Source organism: Macaca nemestrina, chromosome 7 (assembly GCF_043159975.1).
Source record: "Macaca nemestrina isolate mMacNem1 chromosome 7, mMacNem.hap1, whole genome shotgun sequence".
Lineage (NCBI taxonomy): Eukaryota > Metazoa > Chordata > Mammalia > Primates > Cercopithecidae > Macaca > Macaca nemestrina.
The window spans coordinates 19,153,852-19,177,322 of NC_092131.1; the positions used below are offsets into that span (position 1 = coordinate 19,153,852).

The 23,471-nt window shown below is 36.2% G+C and overlaps 1 protein-coding gene across 19 annotated transcripts in view; it reads left to right on the forward strand.

Annotated features, from left to right (window-relative positions):
* Positions 1 to 23,471, forward strand: part of LOC105467670 (EMAP like 5) — a 220,783-nt gene that overhangs the window by 107,933 nt on the left and 89,379 nt on the right. For 18 of the 19 annotated variants that reach the window (XR_011625648.1, XR_011625649.1, XR_011625650.1 and 15 more), the window contains 8 exons: positions 1,035 to 1,247; positions 8,244 to 8,411; positions 9,080 to 9,186; positions 10,000 to 10,118; positions 12,276 to 12,462; positions 17,446 to 17,551; positions 18,934 to 19,027; positions 20,271 to 20,371. Coding sequence is in view for 16 of the 19 variants with exons in the window: in XM_071099741.1 (XP_070955842.1) it covers positions 1,035 to 1,247; positions 8,244 to 8,411; positions 9,080 to 9,186; positions 10,000 to 10,118; positions 12,276 to 12,462; positions 17,446 to 17,551; positions 18,934 to 19,027; positions 20,271 to 20,371 (1,095 nt within the window). In the remaining 3 variants the exon portion in view is untranslated. The remainder of the gene's footprint in view (positions 1 to 1,034; positions 1,248 to 8,243; positions 8,412 to 9,079; positions 9,187 to 9,999; positions 10,119 to 12,275; positions 12,463 to 17,445; positions 17,552 to 18,933; positions 19,028 to 20,270; positions 20,372 to 23,471) is intronic. The other variant, XM_071099742.1, reaches the window with a different exon arrangement.

The window sequence follows — 23,471 nt, forward strand, 5'->3', positions numbered from 1 at the left end:
GCCAGTGAACTCCAGCCTGGGTGAAAGAGCAAGACCATGGCTCTAACTAAACAAATAAGTAAATAAATTAGCAAGTGAGTGAGTGCGTGAATGAATGGGATAAAAGCAGAATCATCGAAATATTACCTCTTAGTAATTTTTTTTTTTTTTTTTTTTGAGACAGAGTTTCGCTCTGTTGTCCAGGTTGGAGTGTAGTGGCATGTTCTCAGCTCACTACAGCGTCTGCCTCCAGGGTTCAAGTGATTCTCCTGCCTCAGCCACCTGAGTAGCTGATATTACAGGTGCCCGCCACCATGCCCAGCTAGTTTTTGTATTTTTAGTAGAGATGAGGTTTCACCATATTGGCCAGGCTGGTCTCGAACTCCTGACCTTCAGTGATCTGCCTGTCTCGGCCTCCCAAAGTGCTGGGATTACAGGTGTGAGCCACTGCACCCGGCCACTGCATAGTACTTTATTTGTTGTGATGCTTAGGGAATTAGTCACTATCTTCCAAGAACCTGTTACATAAAATAAGCTGCATAATTCAATGAATGCATCTCCCCAAAAGTTTTTCATTAACAGTCTACCTAATGTAAATATATTATCCTACACTCATCCTTTCTTCTTGGTCTTTTCTAGTTCTCTCTTTTTTTCCTCAACTATGTATCTTAGGCTTCTTTTATAATACCTGATTTGCCACTTTCTCATAGCTTTTACCTTTTTTTTTTTATAACTTACCCTGTTATGACTAATCTGTATCATTTTTTAAATAGGATTCAGTTTTCTTCTCCACATAAGGGAACCTGCTAAGCTAAACATTCAAGGCAATGTCTGTCTCTGAATCAGTATAATTTTCGTAGTAGCTTTTTATAAATTTCTTGCATTTAGTTTTCTTTTCTCTTAACCCAAACTTACCTACCTATTTATGTATTTTCTTCTAAGTGGGGTGAGACGATTCATTAAATTTTGGAATTTACTATGTTCTCAGTACAGTTTAGGCTTGAGAAAATCAAATGAAATAACTTCTTAAATTAAGACTCTTGATTTATTTTTAGGGGGAAAAGAAGTGACAAGTACAGAAGAAATAAAAGGTGTTCATTGGGCTTCATGGACATGTGTTTCAGGCCTTGAAGTAAATGGAATTTGGCCCAAGTATTCAGATATCAACGATATAAATTCAGTAGATGGAAATTATATTGGCCAAGTTTTAGTTACAGCTGATGACTATGGAATTATAAAATTATTCCGATATCCATGTTTGAGAAAAGGTACCTTTTCTTTCAAAATATTGTTAAGTAACCTCTCTCTCACAGAAGACTTTTATGTTCTTGCAGAAAATTAGTCTTGAGATAAATTAAAGGATTTCATATTTTTTAAATTTACACAGATTGGTAAAGGGTTTCATTTTGCTAATTCAAAAATTATTGTCATATGCTACATTTATTTTGGTCATGAAGTTTTATTAGAAAATTCTTTTTGAATTCATATGTTATGAATGCATATGTTCTTTATGAATGCATATATTATTTATGAATTCATATGTTGTTATGAATATCTCTTTCTTTTCAAAGAAACATTTTTCTTTTCACTTCCTGAATTCCTTCATAGAGTCAGACTATACAATGATGGTTGTGTGTGTGTATATATATATATATATATTTTTTTTTTTTTTGAGACAGGGTCTCGCTCTGTCTGTTACCCAGGCTGGAGTGCAGTGGCGATCTCTGCTCACTTCAGCCTCCACCTCCTGTGTTCCATCAACCCTCCTGCCTCAGCCTCCCAGGTAACTGGGATGACAGGCATGCACCACCACGCCCAGCTAATTTTTGTATTTTAAGTAGAGACAGGGTTTCACCATGTTGGCCAGGCTGTGTCTTAAAGTCCTCACCTCAGGCAATCTCCCTGCATCAGCCTCCCAAGATACTAGGATTACAGGCGTGAGCAGGGTCTGATGTGGTTTAGCTTTGTGTCCCCAGCCAAATCTCATTTTGAATTGTAATTTCCGGGTGTTAAGGGAGGAACCTGGTGGGAAGTGATTGGATTATGGGGGCGGTTTCCCCTATGCTGCTGTTGTGATAGTGAATGAATTCTCACAAGATCTGATGGTTTTATAAATGGTAGTTTTTCCTGTGATCTCACGCACTTCTCCTTCATGCCACCTTGTGAAGAAGTTGCCTTGCTTCTGCTTTGCCTTCTACCATGATTGTTGTAAGTTTCCTGAGGCCTCCCCAGCCATGCTGAGCTGCGAGTCAATTAAATCTCTTTCCTTTATAAATTACTCAGTCTTGGGCAGCTCTTTATAGCATTTTGAAAATGGACTAATATAGGGTCTTATCATTTGGTTATTTTCTACATGTTTTATATTATCACCTCTTTTTCTTGGATCTCTTCTAAAATGATACAAATCATTCTGTTCATAGACCTGGGATAATTAAATAAAGTGCTCTATTAGGTATCATTTATTTATTCCATGCCTATTTCATAAAGTATTTGAGTCAGCTCATAACAAGTCCATAAGTACTAAAGTAACTATACAAATAGAGAATCAGTATCAGGGGAAATACAAATAGAAGTACCATATTCAAACTAGATAAAGAAAATGACAGTAGTCAAACATCAAATTTAATTCTGAGCTTCGTGGAAACCAAAAATAAAGCAGGGCACAAATAGTTTTCATTCTACATTTTAAAAAAAAGCATACTTACTTCTCTAGCAAATCAAAGTTTCTTTGGAAAATTTTTGAGGAACTTTCCTGTGGTATGGGACTTTATATTAGGTGTAGTGAATGTGTATTCCTAGAGCATCAACGCCTGTAGCAGATGCAGTAGTGATTTTTCACCTGGCTTGTTGATACAAGTCGTTGGGCAAACATTAAAAATGTGGCTTAGTAAAGGTGATTTTTGGAAACAGCTAAAGTAGTTCGATTAAAATATATAATCAACTGATGTCAAACTTAAGGGCTTAATTTTTCCAGAAGCCCAGGCTGGTGTTTCCGTTTTGCCTCTAAGGTAAAGTGATGAGTTTAAGATCTTGCCAGCTTGCCATGTTGTTGATTCCTGCCTGTGAGATGTCAGCTTCCTAGGTGCATGTGAAGATATTTCACTAAGTATGTTAACAAAGGTGTGTTAGTCTGTTTTCACACTGCTATAAAGAACTTCCTGAGACTGGGTAATTTATTTTTTTAAAAATGAGGTTTAATTGACTCACAGTTCCTCATGGCTTGGGAGGCCTCAGGAAACTTACAGTCATGGCAGAAGGTGAAGGGAAAGCAAGGCACGTCTTACATGGCAGTAGGGGAGAGAGTAGGAACAATGGGGGAACTGCTGAACACTTTTAAACCATCAGATCTCATGAGAACTCACTCACTGTCACGAGAACAGCATGGGGGAACTGCCGCCATGATTCAGTCACCTCCCACCAGGTTCCTCCTTCAACACATGGGGATTAAATTCGAGATGAGATTTGGGTGGGACACAGAGCCAAACCATATCAAAAGGCTGGTTAAATCTCTAACAGTTAAAGTACCCTCTTTCTGAGTCCCACCACATAGCCAGGACGTGAGAGTCACCAGGCACAACAAATTTTAAGATGGTACTTGCTTGGTTATAAAGTGTGAGATTCAGTAAGAGTCATGATGATCTTACTCTTAGACGTTGCTCCTACTTAATTGTTTCACGTACTGCCCTCTATGCAAAAACAAAAATACTTTAATCTTCTGAGTTTTCTTAGTCAAGTGAATAGGATTTATTGATTGTTTTTATCATTTGCAAGAGAGAAGTTGGTATTATTGCACAGTAATTTTATTTCATTTATAAAATGTGTAGTAGTTCTTTGAACTGCTGTGCGAATATTTTACCAAAGCCTAAGAAAATTAGTCTTGTTTTGAGAGATTATTCACTCCTTCAAGGACATAAGTATAAATTGCTCCTCTTTTTTGTTTCCCTTTTGTTAGATTTTTTGTTGGTAATTTATTTTCTAGTAAGGATGATTTTTATTTCTAGGCACTTGTGAATCAGCTTGAGATTGTAGCTAGGGAAGTGGGAAAGACAGAATATGACTACTGCATTTTTAATGGATTAATATAAGTATTTTAAGATTTTATGTTTTGCAGACCACTCGGGCCAAAAAAGATTATGTATGTATTGAATTCACATAATTACATACCTTGAAGTTAGCAGTATTACTAGAAATATTCTCTTTCTTTTAGAGTAATTATTAAGTTGCATTGCTAGTCCAAGTTAAGGTTAGAAAAATGTAGCTGATGTATTAATGTATTTTACATATCCACTCAGGTCATATTCATTAGGTGACTTCTTAGAAGTGCAGCATTTACAAAATGTGGATTTTAAATAATAGAATTAGTTTATGTTATAGAATCATTGTAATTGAAACAAAAAATATATGAAGTTAGCGCAAAGAGAGAATTATCGTATGAACCACATATACCCTACATTTTCTGCACTCTAATTTCAGCCCAAAGCATTCCACCCCCTTCGTATTTTTTTCTTCATTATCATCCTCTTTTTCTCTAGTTTCACCTGCTCCTGACCATAATCTCTCTGAAAGAATTCAGGACTCTTTCTAGGCAGCAGCATAGGGGCTGTGGTGGATGGTGAGCAGGTCAGGGAGAATGGAAAGGTGAGGGCAGGGTTACATTAGCCCATCACCTCCATCACTGTTAATAATGACCAAGACCCTCTCTGCACTTCTTGTTGGCAAATGAAAATTTATATTTGGAGAAAATATCATTTAGATTCCAGGAAATTCATAGGAAAAACCAAATATCTTACAACAACAACAACAACAAATTTATAACAGGGACTTATTCAGTGCTGCTTTCCATTTGTTGCATGTAGCTTTAATGCCCTTTTTTCACTGCTGCAAAATATTGCGTTGTAAGTTTATGCTGCAATTTATGCATTTATTTGCCTGTCATTGGACATTTGGGTCATTTCTCATCTTTTGATATTAAATGCAGGTTTCTTAAAGTAGTGAAATAACTAGGAGTGAAATTTCTGGGTCATGCAGAATGTGAACGTTATAAGAAAATACCAAATTATTTTCCAAAGTGGTTATACAATTTTACAAAGCCTGTTGATTCAGCACTTGATATTGCTATTCTTTCTAACTTTTGCAAATCCAGTTAGTGTAAATGATGTCACATTGAGGTCTTAATTTCCATTTGTTTGACTACAAATGAGGTTAGCCATCTTTTAAAATATGTTTTGGTCTTCTGTGTTTTCTTCTCTGTGAAACATGGGTTCATATCTCTTTCCTGTGTTTCTATTGGGTTATTTCTTTTATTGATCTGTAAGAATTACTTTATATACTCTTATAATACAAATGCTTTGTAATTTTTATAGTTTGCAATTATCTTTTCCCAGTTTGTGACTTGCCTTTTTGTTTTCTTGATGTGTTTTCTTGGCCAGTTCTTAATTTCAGTGTAGTTAAGTCTGTTTCTCTTTCTTTTCTTATAGGTAGTATAGTTTTGTGTATTAAGAAATTGTTGCTTTTACTAGGGTCAGAAAGATATTTTCATATATTTATATATTCCCATATCTAGAAGTTTAATATCATTAAAACATAGTTAAATGGAAAAAGTCTTTTGTCATATTGCTACAATATATTGAAAATATTTAGTTCATATTACCCTTGTGTGAAAATACATATTAAAACACATTAGGAAAGAAATAGAGTCATTGAAACACAAATATTTTAGTATATTTCTTTATCCTTACCAAGAATTTTCATCTTCTTTTAAATTAGGAAGCTTCTATGATCATTATAGCTTGTCTTGATAAGTTTTTTCTCTGAGATATTCGTCCTAATTAATGATATACTGTTTAGGCCTTAACTATTCTTATTATTGAATCATTTTTATCATAGTTTTCATAATCAAAAGGCACCTTGTGAGCATATAATCCAATTTACGTTTTAAAATGAGGAAATGGAGTCCAAAAGAGGTTTGGTGGAATGCTCACACTTCTGTGCTATTAAATGGTCAAACTGATGCTCAAGCACTAGTCTTTTGATTTCAATTCTGATATTCTTTAAGCTACATCAAACTTTTGCCCTCTTCTGTGCATTATAGGAGTTGGAATCATGTTCATGCCCTCAGTTTCCTTCACTACTCTTTCCTCCATTACAATCTAGCATTCCAACTCAAATGTCCAAGCAGAGCAAAAAGAAATGTAATCTTTCCTTTTCCGTTCTTTTTCTCTTTCTTTGAATATCTAATGAGTGTTTGCTATATACCAGGCACCAGGGATATACATTAAACAAGACACCACCGTTCTCTTCAAAGACCTTATAGTTTTAATGGAGGAGTGAACAAGTAAATAGTCTATTACATTTCAGTGTTATATAAGTATAATCACAAAGAGTAATCACAGAGAATTCTGGAAGCATGTAACTTGGTCTTGGTGAGTCAAGGTCACTTCATGAAAGATATGATATCTAGGTTCACTTTTAAGATACCCATTTATCAGAACAAATTATTAAAAATTAAACTGGTTATTTAAAATTATTAATACAGTCCCATTGACTAAAAATAACTGGTTTCCCTTAGACTTATTTTACAACTTTCTTGTTTAGTTGCCTTGGTTTATCCAAGAGGGTCTTAAAGTTGGGAAGGGACTTACAGGATTATTTGTACCTCTCTTTATCACTCGGTGTAGTCAGAGTAGATGCTTTAACTCTTTAATTTGCCCTGACATAACAAATTAGTAGATCTTAGAACTTGGAATTTTATTTGTTCGAATTTCTGGCTTTACCTTTTAAGACTCTCTGATGTCTAAGAGTGCTTGAGGGTTGCATCAAAAGTAGTAGTAGTAGTCAAAGCTCTCTCGATAGGCAAGTAACGCATTCCTATATAAGAGCCCTTACCTTATAGGATTTGCTGGGTTGAAATATGGGAAGTTAAATTAGTGACTTATATTAAACTACATAAAAAATTTATTCCTAAAATAACAGTATTACTATTAAGCAGCAGTAAATTATAACTTTAGATGAGTTTTGATTCTATTTTATGTATTAATTATGATAGTTATCTTAATGACCAAGATGAAAGTTTTTCTCCAGAATTTTGTTGATGGGGCTTTGGCATCCTGATGTACAAGTCTTCTATAACTTAATATAAAATGTTCAAAACAATATCAAAATGAAGCTAAGCATCATTGTATCCTGTGTACTTTAACAAGAATATGTATATAATGCCACATACCAGGAGGAGGAGATAGAGAATATATTCTAAAAATATATTCCTGTAAGATATAGTGGCTCATGCCTGTAATCCCAACACTTTGGGAGGCTAAGGCGGGAGGATTGCTTGAGCCCAGGAACTGGAGACCAGCCTGGGCAACATAGCAAAACCCTGTCTCTGCCATAAATAAATAAATAAATAAATAAATAAATAAAATATATCCCTGTTGCCACAGAGATTTTTAAGAAAATGAACCACAAAGTTAAATGATTCCTTTATTATTGGAGAAATTGGGTGTATACCACCTTAGCCAAATGATACAGCTTAACATCTCTAATGATAGAACTGACCATATCCCCTGAAATGACATATCCAAAAGGATGTAACATTGCCCATACCCAAAACATACCACCTGAATCTAATCATGAGGAGGCGTTAGACAAAACCCAAATTGAAAGATATTTTTTAAAATATCTGGATTTTAAAAATGATTTTAAAGGACATCGTTGGAACAACTGGGCATATTTGACTTTGATTAATATGATGTATTACATTGATTGGCTTTTTAATGTTGAACCAAACTTGCATTCCTGGCATAAATCTCATCTGATTATGTTGTTTAATCCTTGTTATATGTTGCTGAATTCAGTTTGCTACTATTTTGTTGATGACTTAAGTCTTAAAAGGATCCTGTGGCTGCTTCGGTTGAGAATAATGGGGGTAAGGTTGAGTTAATTAGTTCTTTGAATTTCACTTAAGCCCAAAGGCCTCTGGCCAAAACATTCAAATGTTTCAGTATAAAAACAGTTGATTCCCAGGTTTTTCTCAAAGTGGTAAGATAATGCCTCACAGCCTTTGTGGTTCCTTGTGAATCAGCAGAGGAGATATTTACATTCCTTGATACAGATTCATTCATTTGTTCAATTTTTGAGTCAGCTTATTTCCCATTTGTTCATAATTCAGTTAATAGAAGGATGATACAGTGGTTCATGTATAAAAATTGTTCAAAATGGTATTTTGTTTAGCATTCGTTTATCAATTTAAAGATATATTTTTATTATAGGAGCCAAGTTTAGAAAATATATTGGCCATTCAGCTCACGTAACTAATGTCAGATGGTCACATGATTATCAGTGGGTTATTTCTATTGGTGGAGCAGATCACTCTGTCTTTCAGTGGAAATTTATTCCTGAAAGAAAACTGAAAGATGCTCTTCACATAGCACCCCAAGGTGAGTAGTATACATTACATAAGCAATTTTCCTGTCAAATAATTCTTCAGTAACCCCCAAATAACAATTTTATGTTAAAGTATAATCTAGCCTCATAAGCTAACAGTATAGTTTGTTATTAGTAGAAATTTCAAGTTAAAATATTAGTTCTATATGTTTACAGTTAGATGTCATAGAGTGTGGAATACAATAATTTTGATTGCATTTTAATCTATCAAATAATGAGTGAAGAAACAGTTATATTAATAGCAAAACAAACATTGAATATATCCTCTGGGAGATGGGTATCTAGATTTTGTAAATGCTTTTATTGACCAAAATTATCTAATGTCAATTCATCTGTTGCATATAGTATTTTTAGCTATTTTTCATGTTAATTATAGGTTATATTCACTTATATTTGCACAGACATTTAAATTTGATGTAGCGGTCATTGGGGAGCCAGTGAAGGGATTTAAAGGAGCTATTGAGTTTGCAGTGAGTGGAGAGGAAGATAATCTGTAGTACAGTTTACTGACATCTGTGTCACTTGAATAGGTAATTTCATTTGATTGTTTTATGGCTTGTCTCCATGTCAACTGACGTAGCTCTTAATCATTAATTTTCCAGTGCTGTTTTGATAATGAATCTTCTTTAAACAAGTAACATTTCATTTTTAAAAATTACAGAAAGTCTGGCTGACTCTCATAGTGATGAATCAGATTCAGATCTGTCTGATGTTCCAGAGCTGGATTCTGAAATTGAACAAGAGACACAGCTCACCTACCGTCGACAGGTAATTTTCTATATCACACAGTTTTTCTCTGAAAAGTCCAATTTCTTCTTTATCTTGCTCCCCGTTAGTCATCTGTTGTTATCTTTTGTGTCTTTAATTTCCCAATCAATGTATGATTATATTAGTTTTCCCACTGTCAGTGTTAGAGTACACTTGTGTAAAATTTTTTTTATATTAAATGGTTGGTATATTAAGTATGCTTGCCTTCTATTTGCCTATAGGATTTTGTCATAGTATACTCACATTTATTCCCTTAAAAGTATTCTTTTGTGAAGTATAAAAATTTCCTGGAACACTAAATATCTGTTTGTCAGTGTGATATATAGAAAATGTGAATTTGTTTGTTCTTTCCGAGGGAGTAAATTTCATGAATTATCTTTTCATTTAAGACTATTATTAAAGGTTGTTTTCAGACAATGTCTGAAAGTTATATTGAGAGTATATGAGGCCGGGCGCGGTGGCTCAAGCCTGTAATCCCAGCACTTTGGGAGGCCGAGACAGGCGGATCACGAGGTCAGGAGATCGAGACCATCCTGGCTGACACGGTGAAACCCCGTCTCTACTAAAAAATACAAAAAAACTAGCCGGGCGAGGTGGCGGGCGCCTGTAGTCCCAGCTACTCGGGAGGCTGAGGCAGGAGAATGGCGTGAACCCGGGAGGCGGAGCTTGCAGTGAGCCAAGATCACGCCACTGCACTCCAGCCTGGGCAGCAGAGCGAGACTCTGTCTCAAAAAAAAAAAAAAAAGAGAGTATATGAAAACCTTTATTAATATATATTCTAAGAATATTTCTACTTATGTACATTTTTTAAAGGTTTACAAAGAAGATCTACCTCAGCTTAAAGAACAATGCAAAGAGAAACAAAAAAGTGCTACTTCTAAAAGAAGAGAGCGGGCTCCAGGAAATAGTATTCGATTACACTTTGTTCACGGGTATAAAACAACTATCTTTCATTTATATGTTTGAATTTTGGTTCACACTTACTAGCTTAACATCTCTAATGATAGAACTGACTGTATCCCCTGAAATGACATATCTGAAAGTATACAACATTGCCCATGGGGAAAACACATCACCTGAATCTAATCATAAGGAGACATTAGACAAAACCAAATTGAAAGATATTTTTTAAAATATCTGGATTTTGAAATGATTATAAAGGACACTGTTGGGACAACTGGGCATGTAACTTTAAACAAGTCACTTTAAACAAGTCACTTAACCTCTCAGCTTCTTTTTTTGTGTCTGTGAAATGGAGATAATAGTACTGTGTTAGTCCATTTCACGTTGCTATAAAGGAATACCTGAAGCTGGATAATTTATAAAGAAAAGAGGTTTATTTGGCTCAGTGTTCTGCAGGCTGTACAAGCAGGGCAGCAGCCTCTGCTCAGTTTCTGGTGAAGCCTCAAGAAGCTTTTACTCATGGTAGAAGGCAAAGGGGGAGCAGGTGTGTTACGTAGTGAAAGAGAGAGCAAGAAAAAAGGGATCGAAAGGGAAGGGGGTTGCTGGACTCTTTAAGTAATCAGATCTTGTTTGAACAAATCAGGAGATAACTCACTTATCACCAAAGGGATGGCATAAAGCCATTCATGAGGGATCTGCCCCCATGACCCAAACACTTCCCACCAGGACACTTCCCAGTATCCCACACTGGGGATGACAGTTCAACATGAGATTTGGACAGGACAAATATCTGAATCGTATCAAGTACCTACCTTACAAGGTTCTGATGAGGAGTGAATAAGGCAATACTAGTGGTGATTTACAACATTATGTGGCACATAATAAGTGCTATGTAAGTGTTTATTAAATTAAAAAAAATCTTATGAAAGTTTCATATTTATGGAAATGGACCTCTTTAAACAATTAAGTAAAATGTAAGAGATAATCATCTCCCCTTAATATGTCTAATTTGGAATGATATTGTAACTTCTTGCATGAGCATTTTTGCCTAAATATTTTAATTTCACCAAAATACAGGTTCTGAATTCTCTTAGAACATCCGTCAAGACAGGTCTCACATTTCAGCTTGGCAGAAATAGATTTTCCAATCTGACTCTTTTCTACCTTTCACCCAGCATTCATTTTCTTACCTGACTGATAATACTTATCAAGAATTTTAAAAAGGATTTATTAAGTAAAAGTATTTTTTCTCCAGTGTTAAAATGGTCAGTAGTTTTTATGCTGTTATATTTTATGAATTGGGTTTCTTTGAAGTGCAAAGCAAGGTTGCTATAAATGGACTTATTTTGACCATTTAAGATTTGGCTACTTTGTCTTGGATGAATATAATATTTTTAAATTGTTGTTTAAACTTATTTTTGGAATATATGTTATATTAAGGTGTATAAAAGGGTACAGTTTGAAAATCTTTCTCCCCCTCTGCCCTCCCAGCCATCATTTCCCCTCTCTGCAGATAGTCACTATTACTTAGTTTCAGAAATACTTATACAACAATTACAAATATATATTCTTTTCTATGCCTTTTACTTATAAAAAGCAATTGTTTTATTTTATAGTATACAATTTTAATATTATACTTACGTAAATAGTAGTATACTATACAAACTATTGTCTACCTTGTTTTTTTCACTCACTATTATACCTTAGATTTAGCTATTTGCAGTCCGAGCAGTTCATAAAAGTTTATTGGATCAGGGATGGTGGTATTTTTTAATTGTTCAGGCTGGGCATGGTGGCTTACACCTGTAATCCCAGCACTTTGGGAGGCCAGGGTGGGTGGAGCTGAGGAGTTCGAGACCAGCCTGGGCAACATGGCAAAACCCCATCTCTACAAAAAATACAAAAATTAGCCAGGCACAGTGGCACGCAGCAGTAGTCCCAGCTACTTGCAGGGCTGAGGTTTGAGCCTGGGTGGTCAAGGTTGCAGGGAACTGTGATCACACCATTGCACTTCAGACTGAGTGACAGAGCAAGACCCCATCTCTTTAAAAAAAAAATTGTTTAGTATCCTGTAAAACTGGAAATTGAATGATTCACTCAAAGGGTACCTACTTCTCCCCCGTATAGTCTGTATTGATCAGATAAAAGACCAAAATTAATTACATATGATTTGTTTTCTGTATTAGTTACAGAGGTTATGACTGTCGAAGTAATCTGTTTTATACTCAAATTGGTGAAATTGTGTACCATGTGGCAGCAGTGGGTGTCATTTATAATCGACAGCAGAACACACAGCGTTTTTATCTGGGTCATGATGATGATATTCTCTGCCTAACTATTCATCCTTTGAAAGACTACGTGGCAACAGGCCAGGTAGGTTTGAAAGACTGACAGTGAACCAGATAAGCTACACCTTTGTTTGAGTTTAAATAAATTAATCATATATCTCTTTTGTGTTCTAGGAAATGAAGAGTAAAGAATTCTTTAGAATGGGTTTTATTTTCAGATTATAAATAAAATTTACCCCAAACTTTTTTCCTACAGTTTTAAAGTTTTTATTGTTTTAATTCGAATTATTTTAATTTAAATTTGGAACTCATAGCTCTGGCTTCTTTTTTCTGTCATGATATTAATTTTTTAAATTAGTGAGTAAAATTAAAGAAAAAATAAAGACTAGAAATCTGGTTTTTTTAGGTTGAGTTACCTAAAACAGTAAATAATTTAACAAATGTCCTGTGACAAACCAAAGGACGATGTCTCTTTATTTTACAACCAGGATAGTAATCTATTCAGGTTTACCAAAGTAGAAAGCACAAATATTGAAATAAAAAACCCTGGGAAAATATTAACTGATACCTCTCTATATGGATTTCTTAGAGAAGGAAGGGAAGAAATGAAGTTTATAGATTCTTACTCTATGTAAGTATTTTACTAGTTTATTGATGTATATTTATTCTCACCTCAACCTTGTGAGAGTAAAATTATTTCCTTCAGTCTACAAATGATGAGGTTTAGGTTTGGAGAAATTAAATAATTTGCTTAAGATCAATCAGCTAATAGGTAGTAAAGCCTAAAGCCTTCAGTTTGTCTGGCTTTAAACACTGTGTAAATATACCTTTTAGCTAGGATATGTGTAAAAGGGGTCAACTTGCATCTTCCTATATAGCTTTCTTGAAAGGAGAGAAAACTCCTCCCTTTTTTCTTTCTGCCATTCTTCTTCCTTTCTTTTTTTTTTTTTTTTTTTTTTTTGAGACGGAGTCTCGCTGTGTCGCCCAGGCTAGAGTGCAGTGGCCGGATCTCAGCTCACTGCAAGCTCCGCCTCCCGGGTTTACGCCATTCTTCTGCCTCAGCCTCCCGAGTAGCTGGGACTACAGGCGCCCGCCACCTCGCCCGGCTAAGTTTTTGTATTTTTTAGTAGAGACGGGGTTTCACCGTGTCAGCCAGGATGGTCTCGATCTCCTGACCTTGTGATCCGCCCGTCTCGGCCTCCCAAAGTGCTGGGATTACAGGCTTGAGCCACCGCGCCCGGCCTCTTCTTCCTTTCTTTGTGCCTCTCTTTACTTGCTCTTTCTCTCCTTCCTTTCCCTTTCCTTATTCCTTTCTTTCATTCACTCAGAAACATTAAGCACATTCTGTGTAGCAAGAAATGTGCTAGAAATATAAAGATAAATAAGACAACTTCTTGCCATGGTGGAAACTCATATTCTGAGTTGTGATACAGTGTCCTAAGTATAGATCAGAGAAGCTTGTCTCATCTATATTTATGACAATACCTTAGCACTATTGATGTTTTGGGGCAGGTAATTATTTGTTGTGGGAGGCTGACCTATGCATTGTAGGATATTTAGCAGCATCCCTGGTCTCAACCCGTTAGTGTCAGTAACACCCACTTCTCTGAGTTGTGGCAACCCAAAATATCTCCTGACAGTGCCCAGATGTCCCTTGGAAGGCAAAATCACCCTGTTTTTAAATGTAGAAAGATGTACAATGTCTTGTAGCAATGTAATGAAGAACTAATGATTAATTGTGTCCAGTAGAATCGAAGAAACCCTCGTAGAGATGATGATATTTGAGCTGAGTTGTTTACTTGGCAGAGGGGAAGTTGGGAAAAAGCATTCTAAGTGTATTATAGCATGTGTAAAAAGTAAAAGTAGAGAAAAAAAAAAAAAGCCCAGATTATTTGAAGAACTATACATAACCCACAGTGTTCAAATCTTAGAATACATTATGGACATTAGTGGAGGAACTAATCAGGAGGGTAGGTGGAGGTTAAAACTACCTGGTTATCCCATATATTAACACAAACTGGGTCTTGGATGCACAGTTGTATTTAATGTTTTACGATCTAGCCTTTCCAGTGCAGGCACTTTCTGAGAAACCTTTGTCCTCATTTGGGGCATTTTCTTGTCAGGTTTTTGTGTTTGTTTTTGTGGGTATTTGCTTCATTCCACTTCTGAGTTTTCAGGTAGACAGGTGTGATTAAAAACTCTGTTCTAAGGTGTTTATTGTAGTGGAGTAATGGGTTTGCAGTAATAAGTCATACTTTTCCACCAAAGGGGAGGGTTTGGGAATCGAGACGAGATAAAGTTAAGTTGTTGGAAGAATTCCTTGATTGGAAATTTTACCTTTGTGTTTTGATGCTCTGTTTCCTGAAAATAACTCAGGGATGCTCCAGGTTTGTCCATCTACTGCTTTGATTCCTTGGATCTCACCCATTCTTTCACTTTAAGAAAAAAAAAATAATAATTGTTGCAGAGGTCTCTGTATTTTGCGGCTTCCCTTTTGTAAGAAGCACTTTTCCCAAATAAAACAATTTTTAAAAAAGCAATTTAGATGAAAAATCTAGAGAGTTTTTGCCTTTCGGAGAATTAAATACAAAGAATAACCCCTTGTCAGGAACTGTAATCTTAAGTGGAAATGAAAGAATGTGAAAGAAACTTACCTGGAAAGTCGAACTAGCCGGGCGAAGTGGCGGGCGCCTGTAGTCCCAGCTACTTGGGAGGCTGAGGCAGGAGAATGGCGTGAACCCGGGAGGCAGAGCTTGCAGTGAGCTGAGATCCGGCCACTGCACTCCAGCCTGGGCGACAGAGCATGACTCCGTCTCAAAAAAAAAAAAAAAAAAAAAAAAAAAAATCACTTCTCAGTGAATGTTAGTCATCATCATAATTTCCAGGTGAGATGTCCACTAGACTATTGAAAATGTAAGTCTTGAATTCAGAGGAAAAGTAACTGTTCGAGAGAAGGACTTGGGGAGATATTTATTGTTTAACCACTGAAAGTATAGAAATGAGATATCTCAGGGCAAAAATGAAGAATGAGAAGACTGGAGAATTAAAGACCACCTTGGGAGAGGTTTGTATTTAAGTAACAGGTGAGGAAATTGAGAAGGAAACTCACTAGTGGGAGTCAAGGAAGCTGGGCGCTGTGGCTCACGGCCTCTAATCCTAGCAATTTCGAAAATCGAGGCGGCAGATCCCTTGAGCCCAGGAGTTCAAGGCCAGCCTGGGCACATAGTGAAACCCCATCTTTACAAAAAATACAAAAATTAGCCGGGCATGGTGGCACATGCCTGTAGTCCCTGCTACTTGGGAGGTTGAGACAGGAGGATCACTTGAGCCTGGGAGGCAGAGGTTGCAGTGAGCCAACATCATGCCATTTCACTCCAGCAGGGCAACAGGAGTGAAACGCTGTCTCAAAAAAAATAAATAAATAAAAAATAAGGGTGGGGGTGGGGATCAAGGAAACCAGAGAACCAGAAGAGAGTAGTACAGTAAAACCATCAAAAGCATCAAATTCTGTAGAAGTTTTTATATAAAAAGAAAACTTAAAAGTTACTTTTACTACTATGCACCCATAAAACATGTTAAAAGTTTTCTAAAAAGTTACTGGTAATGTTTGGCTGAATAACTTAGTGAAATATTGGCTGATTGCAGTGTTATTTGTTGTATCTTTTTATAAAATCAATCTCGGCCGGGTGCCGGTAGTTCACACCTGTAATCCGAGCACTTTGGGAGGCCGAGGCGGGCAGATCACCTGAGGTCAGGAGTTCGAGACCAGCCTGACCAACATAGAGAAACCCTGTCTCTACTAAAAATACAAAAAATTAGCCGGTGTGGTGGCGCATGCCTGTAATCCCAGCTACTCGGGAGGCTGAGATAAGAGAATTGCCTGAACACAGGAGGTGGAGGTTGCGGTGAGCCGAGATCGCGCCATTGCACTCCATCCTGGGCAACAAGAGTGAAATTCCGTCTCAGAAAAATAAAAATAAATAAATGAATAAAATCAATCTCTAAATTAACTATAATTGATAGTTCTATTAATTATTTCAGGAGTTGTCTCTATATACAAAGTTATCTCTTTATACTTATGGTTAAAGAAAGTGACTACTTGAGTCTAGAGGAATAATTAAGAATTGATAGTTTACCTGTGCATTAATGAACATCATAAACCAAGTTAAAAAATAAGTGACAGAGTGCTGCAGTAAAATTACCTTTTCAGGTCTGCTGACATGCTTGGTACTTTAACCCCCTCTGAATATTTATTTACCCCATTATTTTAGTCTAGAATTCTTTATATTCAAGTTCTGTACTTTCTGAAGGCCCACCTCCAGTACCTTCTCTTCCATGGACTCTTTCTCCACAGCCTTTTCATGTTCATTAAGCATCTATTAAGAGGTGTTTGTCTTTAATTGATAATGTCCTGTTTTCCCAGGAGTTTGCAAAAGTTACCTGAATGTCTTATTGCTCATTGTATTTAGCATAGAAACAATAGATGTTCAGTAAGCATTTATTATCTTTATTGATGAAACAGATGATAAAAGTCACATAGTTCTAGTTACATCATTCCTAGAAACACTGAACTTAGCTTCATTAGCTTTTGTTTTTTTTTGTTTTTTTTGTTTTTTTGAGACGGAGTCTCGCTCTGTCGCCCAGGCTGGAGTGCAGTGGCGCGATCTCGGCTCACTGCAAGCTCCGCCTCTCGGGTTCACGCCATTCTCCTGCCTCAGCCTCCCGAGTAGCTGGGACTACAGGCGCCCACAACCGCGCCCGGCTAATTTTTTGTATTTTTAGTAGAGACGGGGTTTCACCGTGGTCTCGATCTCCTGACCTTGTGATCCGCCCGCCTTGGCCTCCCAAAGTGCTGGGATTACAGGCGTGAGCCACCGCGCCCGGCCAGCTTCATTAGCTTTTGAACAAGTGTAAGAAAAAAATATCAGTAACATGTATAGTCTGCTTTAAATTTTTATTTAATAAATTTCTGTGGTAAATAAGTCAAGCTGTAAAAATCTCTCATTTCCTTTTAATAGATATGGATATTAATTGTATATAATAACGTCTATAATTCTTTCTATTTTAGGTTGGTAGAGATCCCTCAATACATATATGGGATACAGAGACCATTAAACCATTGTCCATATTAAAGGGCCACCACCAATGTGGTATTAGTGCTGTTGATTTCTCAGGTAAGGCTGTTTGCTATCTCAGTAAGAATGAACAAAATGCAGAGGCAACACATAGCGTTTTAATCTAACTTATTGTTACCTAAGCTTGTCCTTCAGCTGTGACATTCACAGTTTTTATCAAATGTGTATACTGTTGTCCTTATCAAACACTATGAAAGTGTGGATTTGCTAGCTAGTTTATAATTATAACTTAATGAGTATAGTTTTAATACCTATTAAAATTTGCATGTTTCTAGTAACATAAAAATGTTTATCTACGTAACAACCTAAATTCATCTCAGTTACCACAAGTAGCTTGTATCTCCCACATTGGGCAAGCACTGATCTCACTGTTTTATAGCTAGAGTAAACTTTGAAAATGTTTAGGGTAAAAGGCTAGCAAAGAAAGAGTTGAGAACTGAAATACTTATTTTAGACATATTTATACAGTGACAATTTTAAGCTGTCTTGTAAAAATAATTTCAGATCATATTAGCGCTTTTCTGTTTATTTAAAAGTTTGACAACTGCAGATAGGTCTACAGTGAAAGGTAGGGTGTGAATTGGGAAGAGGGAGGAAATACTATTAATAGAGAATTCTATATTAAGAAACAGTGAATTAATGCTTTTGCTGCTCTGACTGAAGTGATAAATTATCCATAGTAGAGTTCAGAGGGAAATATATATACATATTCAAAGATTTGCTAACAGAAACTAGAAAACGAATTGCGAACCAAGTGAGTCACCAAGAAAAATACCACTGGAGCAATGAGGAACTAATTGAGCCTTGCAAAGTGTGGTAAAGTGGAAAATATTTTCTTGTGGTCTGAGCCTTTACAGTCTATAAACATGCACACCCATAGGATATTCACTGATCATTTGTCTCAATGATTTGTCTAATATGTTCATTATGTATTGCTTGATATGATTGACCTTTACTAAAAGGAGTTATATTAGTGGTAGTATGTTGTTGTAACTTACATGTTTTTCATTTGATTAACTTTTCATACTTACTCTAAGTTCTTATATTACAGTAGATTTCTTATGGTGAATTTAATTAAAATAAATATTTTCTTCATCCCTTTGTTAGTTTTCCCTGTCCTTCTATTTTTTAAATCTCTTTTTTCCATTTTTCTTATCTCCCTCCTCCCATCCCAACCTGATGGATAGATAAGGAAAAGGAGGTCAGGTGCAATGAGAACAGATACATTTAGAGGATTTGAGAAAGTTTTATTCTCCCTCCCTTATAAATTCTGGTTCTTTTTATAGCTGCATGCATGCCTAGCATTTAACATTATTTTTATCAAATTTTAAATATAGGATGTGGGTCTAGAATATATACTGAATGTTTTCTCTCTTCTGAATGTTAATAGTCAGTTTATCTCTCTCATTAATTTTCCACAGCGGATGGGAAACGTTTGGCATCAGTTGGCATAGATGATAGCCATACTATTGTGCTGTGGGACTGGAAGAAAGGAGAGAAACTTTCAATAGCAAGGTAGGAAAAAAACTTGATATCACATTTGCAAAATACTAGAATTACTTTGGACTTAAAAATTTTTAAATTAAAACAATTTTGAAATCAAGCAAATATGTAACTTTTTATTGCTTCCATGTTTGTTACCATTGAATAAATAATATAATCATAGTAAATGATTTCAGAATTTCTTTGTAGATTTATCCTTTGTGAACCCACTTTTAAATATAACTATAATATGGCATTGGATATAACTATCTGAAATCTCCATGTACAGGTAGAGTGTGTTCTACTGTATGATAGAGCTGTTGGAGAGCATGATCAAATGCTCACATTATATATTAAAGTGAAAAAGGCCGGGCGCGGTGGCTCAAGCCTGTAATCCCAGCACTTTGGGAGGCCGAGGCGGGCGGATCACAAGGTCAGGAGATCGAGACTACGGTGAAACCCCGTCTCTACTAAAAATACAAAAAATTAGCCGGGCGCGGTTGTGGGCGCCTGTAGTCCCAGCTACTCAGGAGGCTGAGGCAGGAGAATGGCGGGAACCCGGGAGGCGGAGCTTGCAGTGAGCCGAGATCGCGCCACTGCACTCCAGCCTGGGCGACAGAGCGAGACTCCGTCTCAAAAAAAAAAAAAAAAGTGAAAAAAGATACATATGCATATATATCACAAAGAAGTTATAGGTTTTTATTTTCTTATATTTTTCTTCATTTTCTAAGTTTTCTATAGTGAGCATGTATTTTTTTACAGTAATATTAACAATGCTTTAAAGGAGGAACTAGTCAACAGTGTCAGAGATTTTAACCTCCTCTTTATTAAAGCAGTGTTAAAGCACTTTAAATATATAGATAAATGCTTTTTATGGAATATATAGATAATGCCCAAATTAACAATAGTTTAAGAGGAACTTTGTAGTTGGAAAGGCTATCTTAAGCTATAACAAAGTATTGTTTTAAAATTGCCTTTAACCCATTTGTGCCACAAATAGCATCCCTATGCACAGTACTGTAGTAAGTATTGTAGATACTGTCTGAAAGAAGTTCAGTTTTGACCATATCTGTCTTTTGAGATTCTCTTGAGCAGAATTACCATATTAAAATGATGACAAAAGAACAAATACACAAATACACAGACCACATCTGAGAGATAAGTGGGAGAAAAATATTCAGTAAATAGAGTAATCGAGATAGGATATGGATTAGGCAAGAGATTAGTACAGGAATGATGAATCTTTAGAGCTAAAACATTTTGATGTTTATTTCAGAGGAAGTAAAGATAAGATTTTTGTTGTAAAGATGAACCCCTATGTGCCTGATAAATTAATTACAGCTGGAATTAAACACATGAAATTTTGGCGTAAAGCAGGTAAGAAAGTGCTTCTTTTTTATTCTGTAGAATTTTAAGAAATTATCGCTTTTGAAAGTAATTTAGCTAAGTGCAGTGTGTACCCTAGACTGCATCCTGGAATAGAACAGGAACATTAGGAGAAAAACTGATGAAATCTGAATGAAGTCTTGAGTTCATTAAATAATAATGTATCAAATATGTTGGTTTCGTAGTTTCAGTAAATGGTCTATGGTAATATAAGATGTTAACGTTGGCTGGGTACAGTGACTCATGCCTGTAATCCCAGCACTTTGGGAGGCCGAGGTGGGAGGATCACTTGAGCCTAGATGTTCAAGAGCAGCCTGGGCAACATAGTGAGACCCTGTCTCTACAAAAAAATAAAAAATTAGCTGGGCATGGTGGTGTGTACCTGTGGTCCCAGCTTCTTGGGAGGATAAGGTGGGAGGATCACTTGAGCCCAGGAGGTTAAGGCTGCAGGGAGCTGTGATCTCCCACTGCACTCCAGCCTAGGCAACAGAGCAAGACCTTGTCTAAAAAAAAAGATATTAGCATTAGTAGAAACCAAAGTGTATGAGAGAATATTCTGTAATTCCTTTGAATCTTTTTTGGAAATCTAAAATTATCTAAAATAAGTTTATTTTTTTAAAGTAATTTACTGTTGTATTGATACATTTTAAACAAATAGAAGATTTATTGCCATTTATTGGCTGCATTTATGTAGTTGATATGGTTTGGCTGTGTCCCCACCCAAATCTCACCTTGAATTGTAATAATCCCCACGTATCAAGGGCAGGGCCAGGTAGAGATAATTGAATCATGGGGGTGGTTCCCCATACTGTTCTTGTGGTAGTGAGCAAGTCTCATGAGATCTGATGGTTTTATAAATGGGAGTTCCCCCTGCATAAGCAATTTTGCCTGCCACCATGTAAGACATGACTTTGCTCCTTATTCACCTTCAGCCATGATTGTGAGGCTTCCCCAGCCATGTGGAACTGTGAATCAATTAAACCTCGTTCCTTATAAATTACCCAGTCTTGGGTATGTCTTTATGAACAGTGTGAAAACAGACTAATACAGTAATATTCATACTTGCAAAAAAATTCAATATATGAGATTAATCTAATTATGTCCAGACTTTTTCTTCTGTTAAAGACATGTTCTATAGTCTAAACTGAAAAAGAAAATATTTTAAAAAATTACTCATATGCTATAAAATGATATAAAAGTGGAATGCTATATTACTTTAGTCATTTGTAACTATAAAATAAAAAATGTCTGTTTTCTAAATAGTATACTTATAAATTCCAGCAATGTGACATCAAAATCTCAATAAATTGAAACTGTTCAGAGAAAATATGTGAATATAGGAAGAAGTAAAACATTATTAGAAAAGAATAAACTTAGTTAAGACATTTCCCAAGTTCAAGTAACTTTCAAGTTGTAAATTACATGGGACATGGATTAATTTTCAGTCTTGGATTTAACACTTTATCAAAAACTCATCAGATGACAGCATATGCATTTACAAAGTAAAAAGAAGTATTTTTACATTTGTAATTTCGTTTCCATATGCTTAAACAAACTTTTCATTTGGGCACCTTAGTCACTGGTAATTGCAAATTCACAGCAAATAATACAGTTGCACCTCACAGCATCAGAAAGTGTCACGGATTGGTTCCAGGATTCCCCAAGGATACCCAAATCCATGCTGCTCAAGTCCCTTGTATAAAATGGTATGGTATTTGCATATAATTTATGCACATCCTCCTGTATATTTTCAGTCATTTCTAGATTACTGATAATATCTAATATAATGTAAATGCTATGTAAATAGTTTGTTATACTGTTGTTTAGGGAATAATGACAAGGAAAAAATGTCTGTACGTATTCAGTATAGATGCAACCATCCTTTTTTTCTTTTTGAAACAGAGTCTTGCTCTGTCGCCCAGGCTGGAGTGCAGTGGTATGATCTCGGCTCACTGAAACCTCTGCCTCACGGGTTCAAGTGATTCTCCTGCCTCAGCCTCCTAAGTAACTGGGGTTACAGGTGCCTGCCACACCACGCAGCTGATTTTTGTATTTTTTAGTAGAGATGGGGTTTCACCATGTTGGCCAGGCTGGTCTCAAAGTCCTGACCCCAGGTGACCAACCTGCGTTGGCCTCCCAAAGTGCTGGGATTACAGGCATGAGGTACCATGCCTGTCCCATCCTTTTTAAAAGGAATATTTTCAATCCACATTTGATTAAATCCACAGATGCAAAACCTGAGAATATGGAAGGCCGATTGTACTTAGTATTTCTGTCCTCAAAAAGAACTATGAATTTGTTTGAAATAAGATTTCAAGAAGGTAAATAGTCTTGCAATGAAAATACTTCCAAATGAATAACTTTCTCTCTTAAGTTTGGTTAGACGGTTGAAGGTTGAACATTTCAACCTTCCTTACTTTTGGGGTTCTGATCCACAGAGTTCATTAACCAACTGGGAAGTAAGTATCCACTTACTTAACCTGACTAAGTATTGTTAACCCTCTAAATGCATAGTTTTAGGTAAACTAGGTTGAAGGAGATGACTTAGACTTGAGGTTAACATGGGGCTTCTTGCCTCCCATTCCAGATCTAGGCTTTGAGAATTTCAAGTTTTGAATTCTTAGTCTCTCCCCTAAGGAATTTGAACTCTATTCATGGTAGGGACAGAGGGATGGGGAGCCACTGAAAGTCTTTGATGCAATAACAACATGACCTGATTACATGACCTTGTGTAACAGGAACGTGTTATCCTGTGTGTATCATCGAGAAAAGCCAGCTGTCAGTGCTCTAAACCAAAGGTGGCAAACTTTTTCTGTAAATGGCCAGATAGTAAATATTTTAGGTTTTCTAGGCCAAAGGACAAAATCAAGAGTATTATGTAGGTCATTATAGAACAAGAGAGAAAACTGTCCTGCCCTGCTTACCCTGTTTGCACCCAGTTGCCATTAGACATTCTGTCTGCCAGGGAATGGGCCTGGCAGGTTGTGGTGGGGAGTGAAACTATAGTGAGCTTCACTCTACCCTAGTGACACATAGATCCTAGTGTGTCCTTCTGTTCCTGGAGAGCCCAACCTTCTGAATTTGGGCAGCT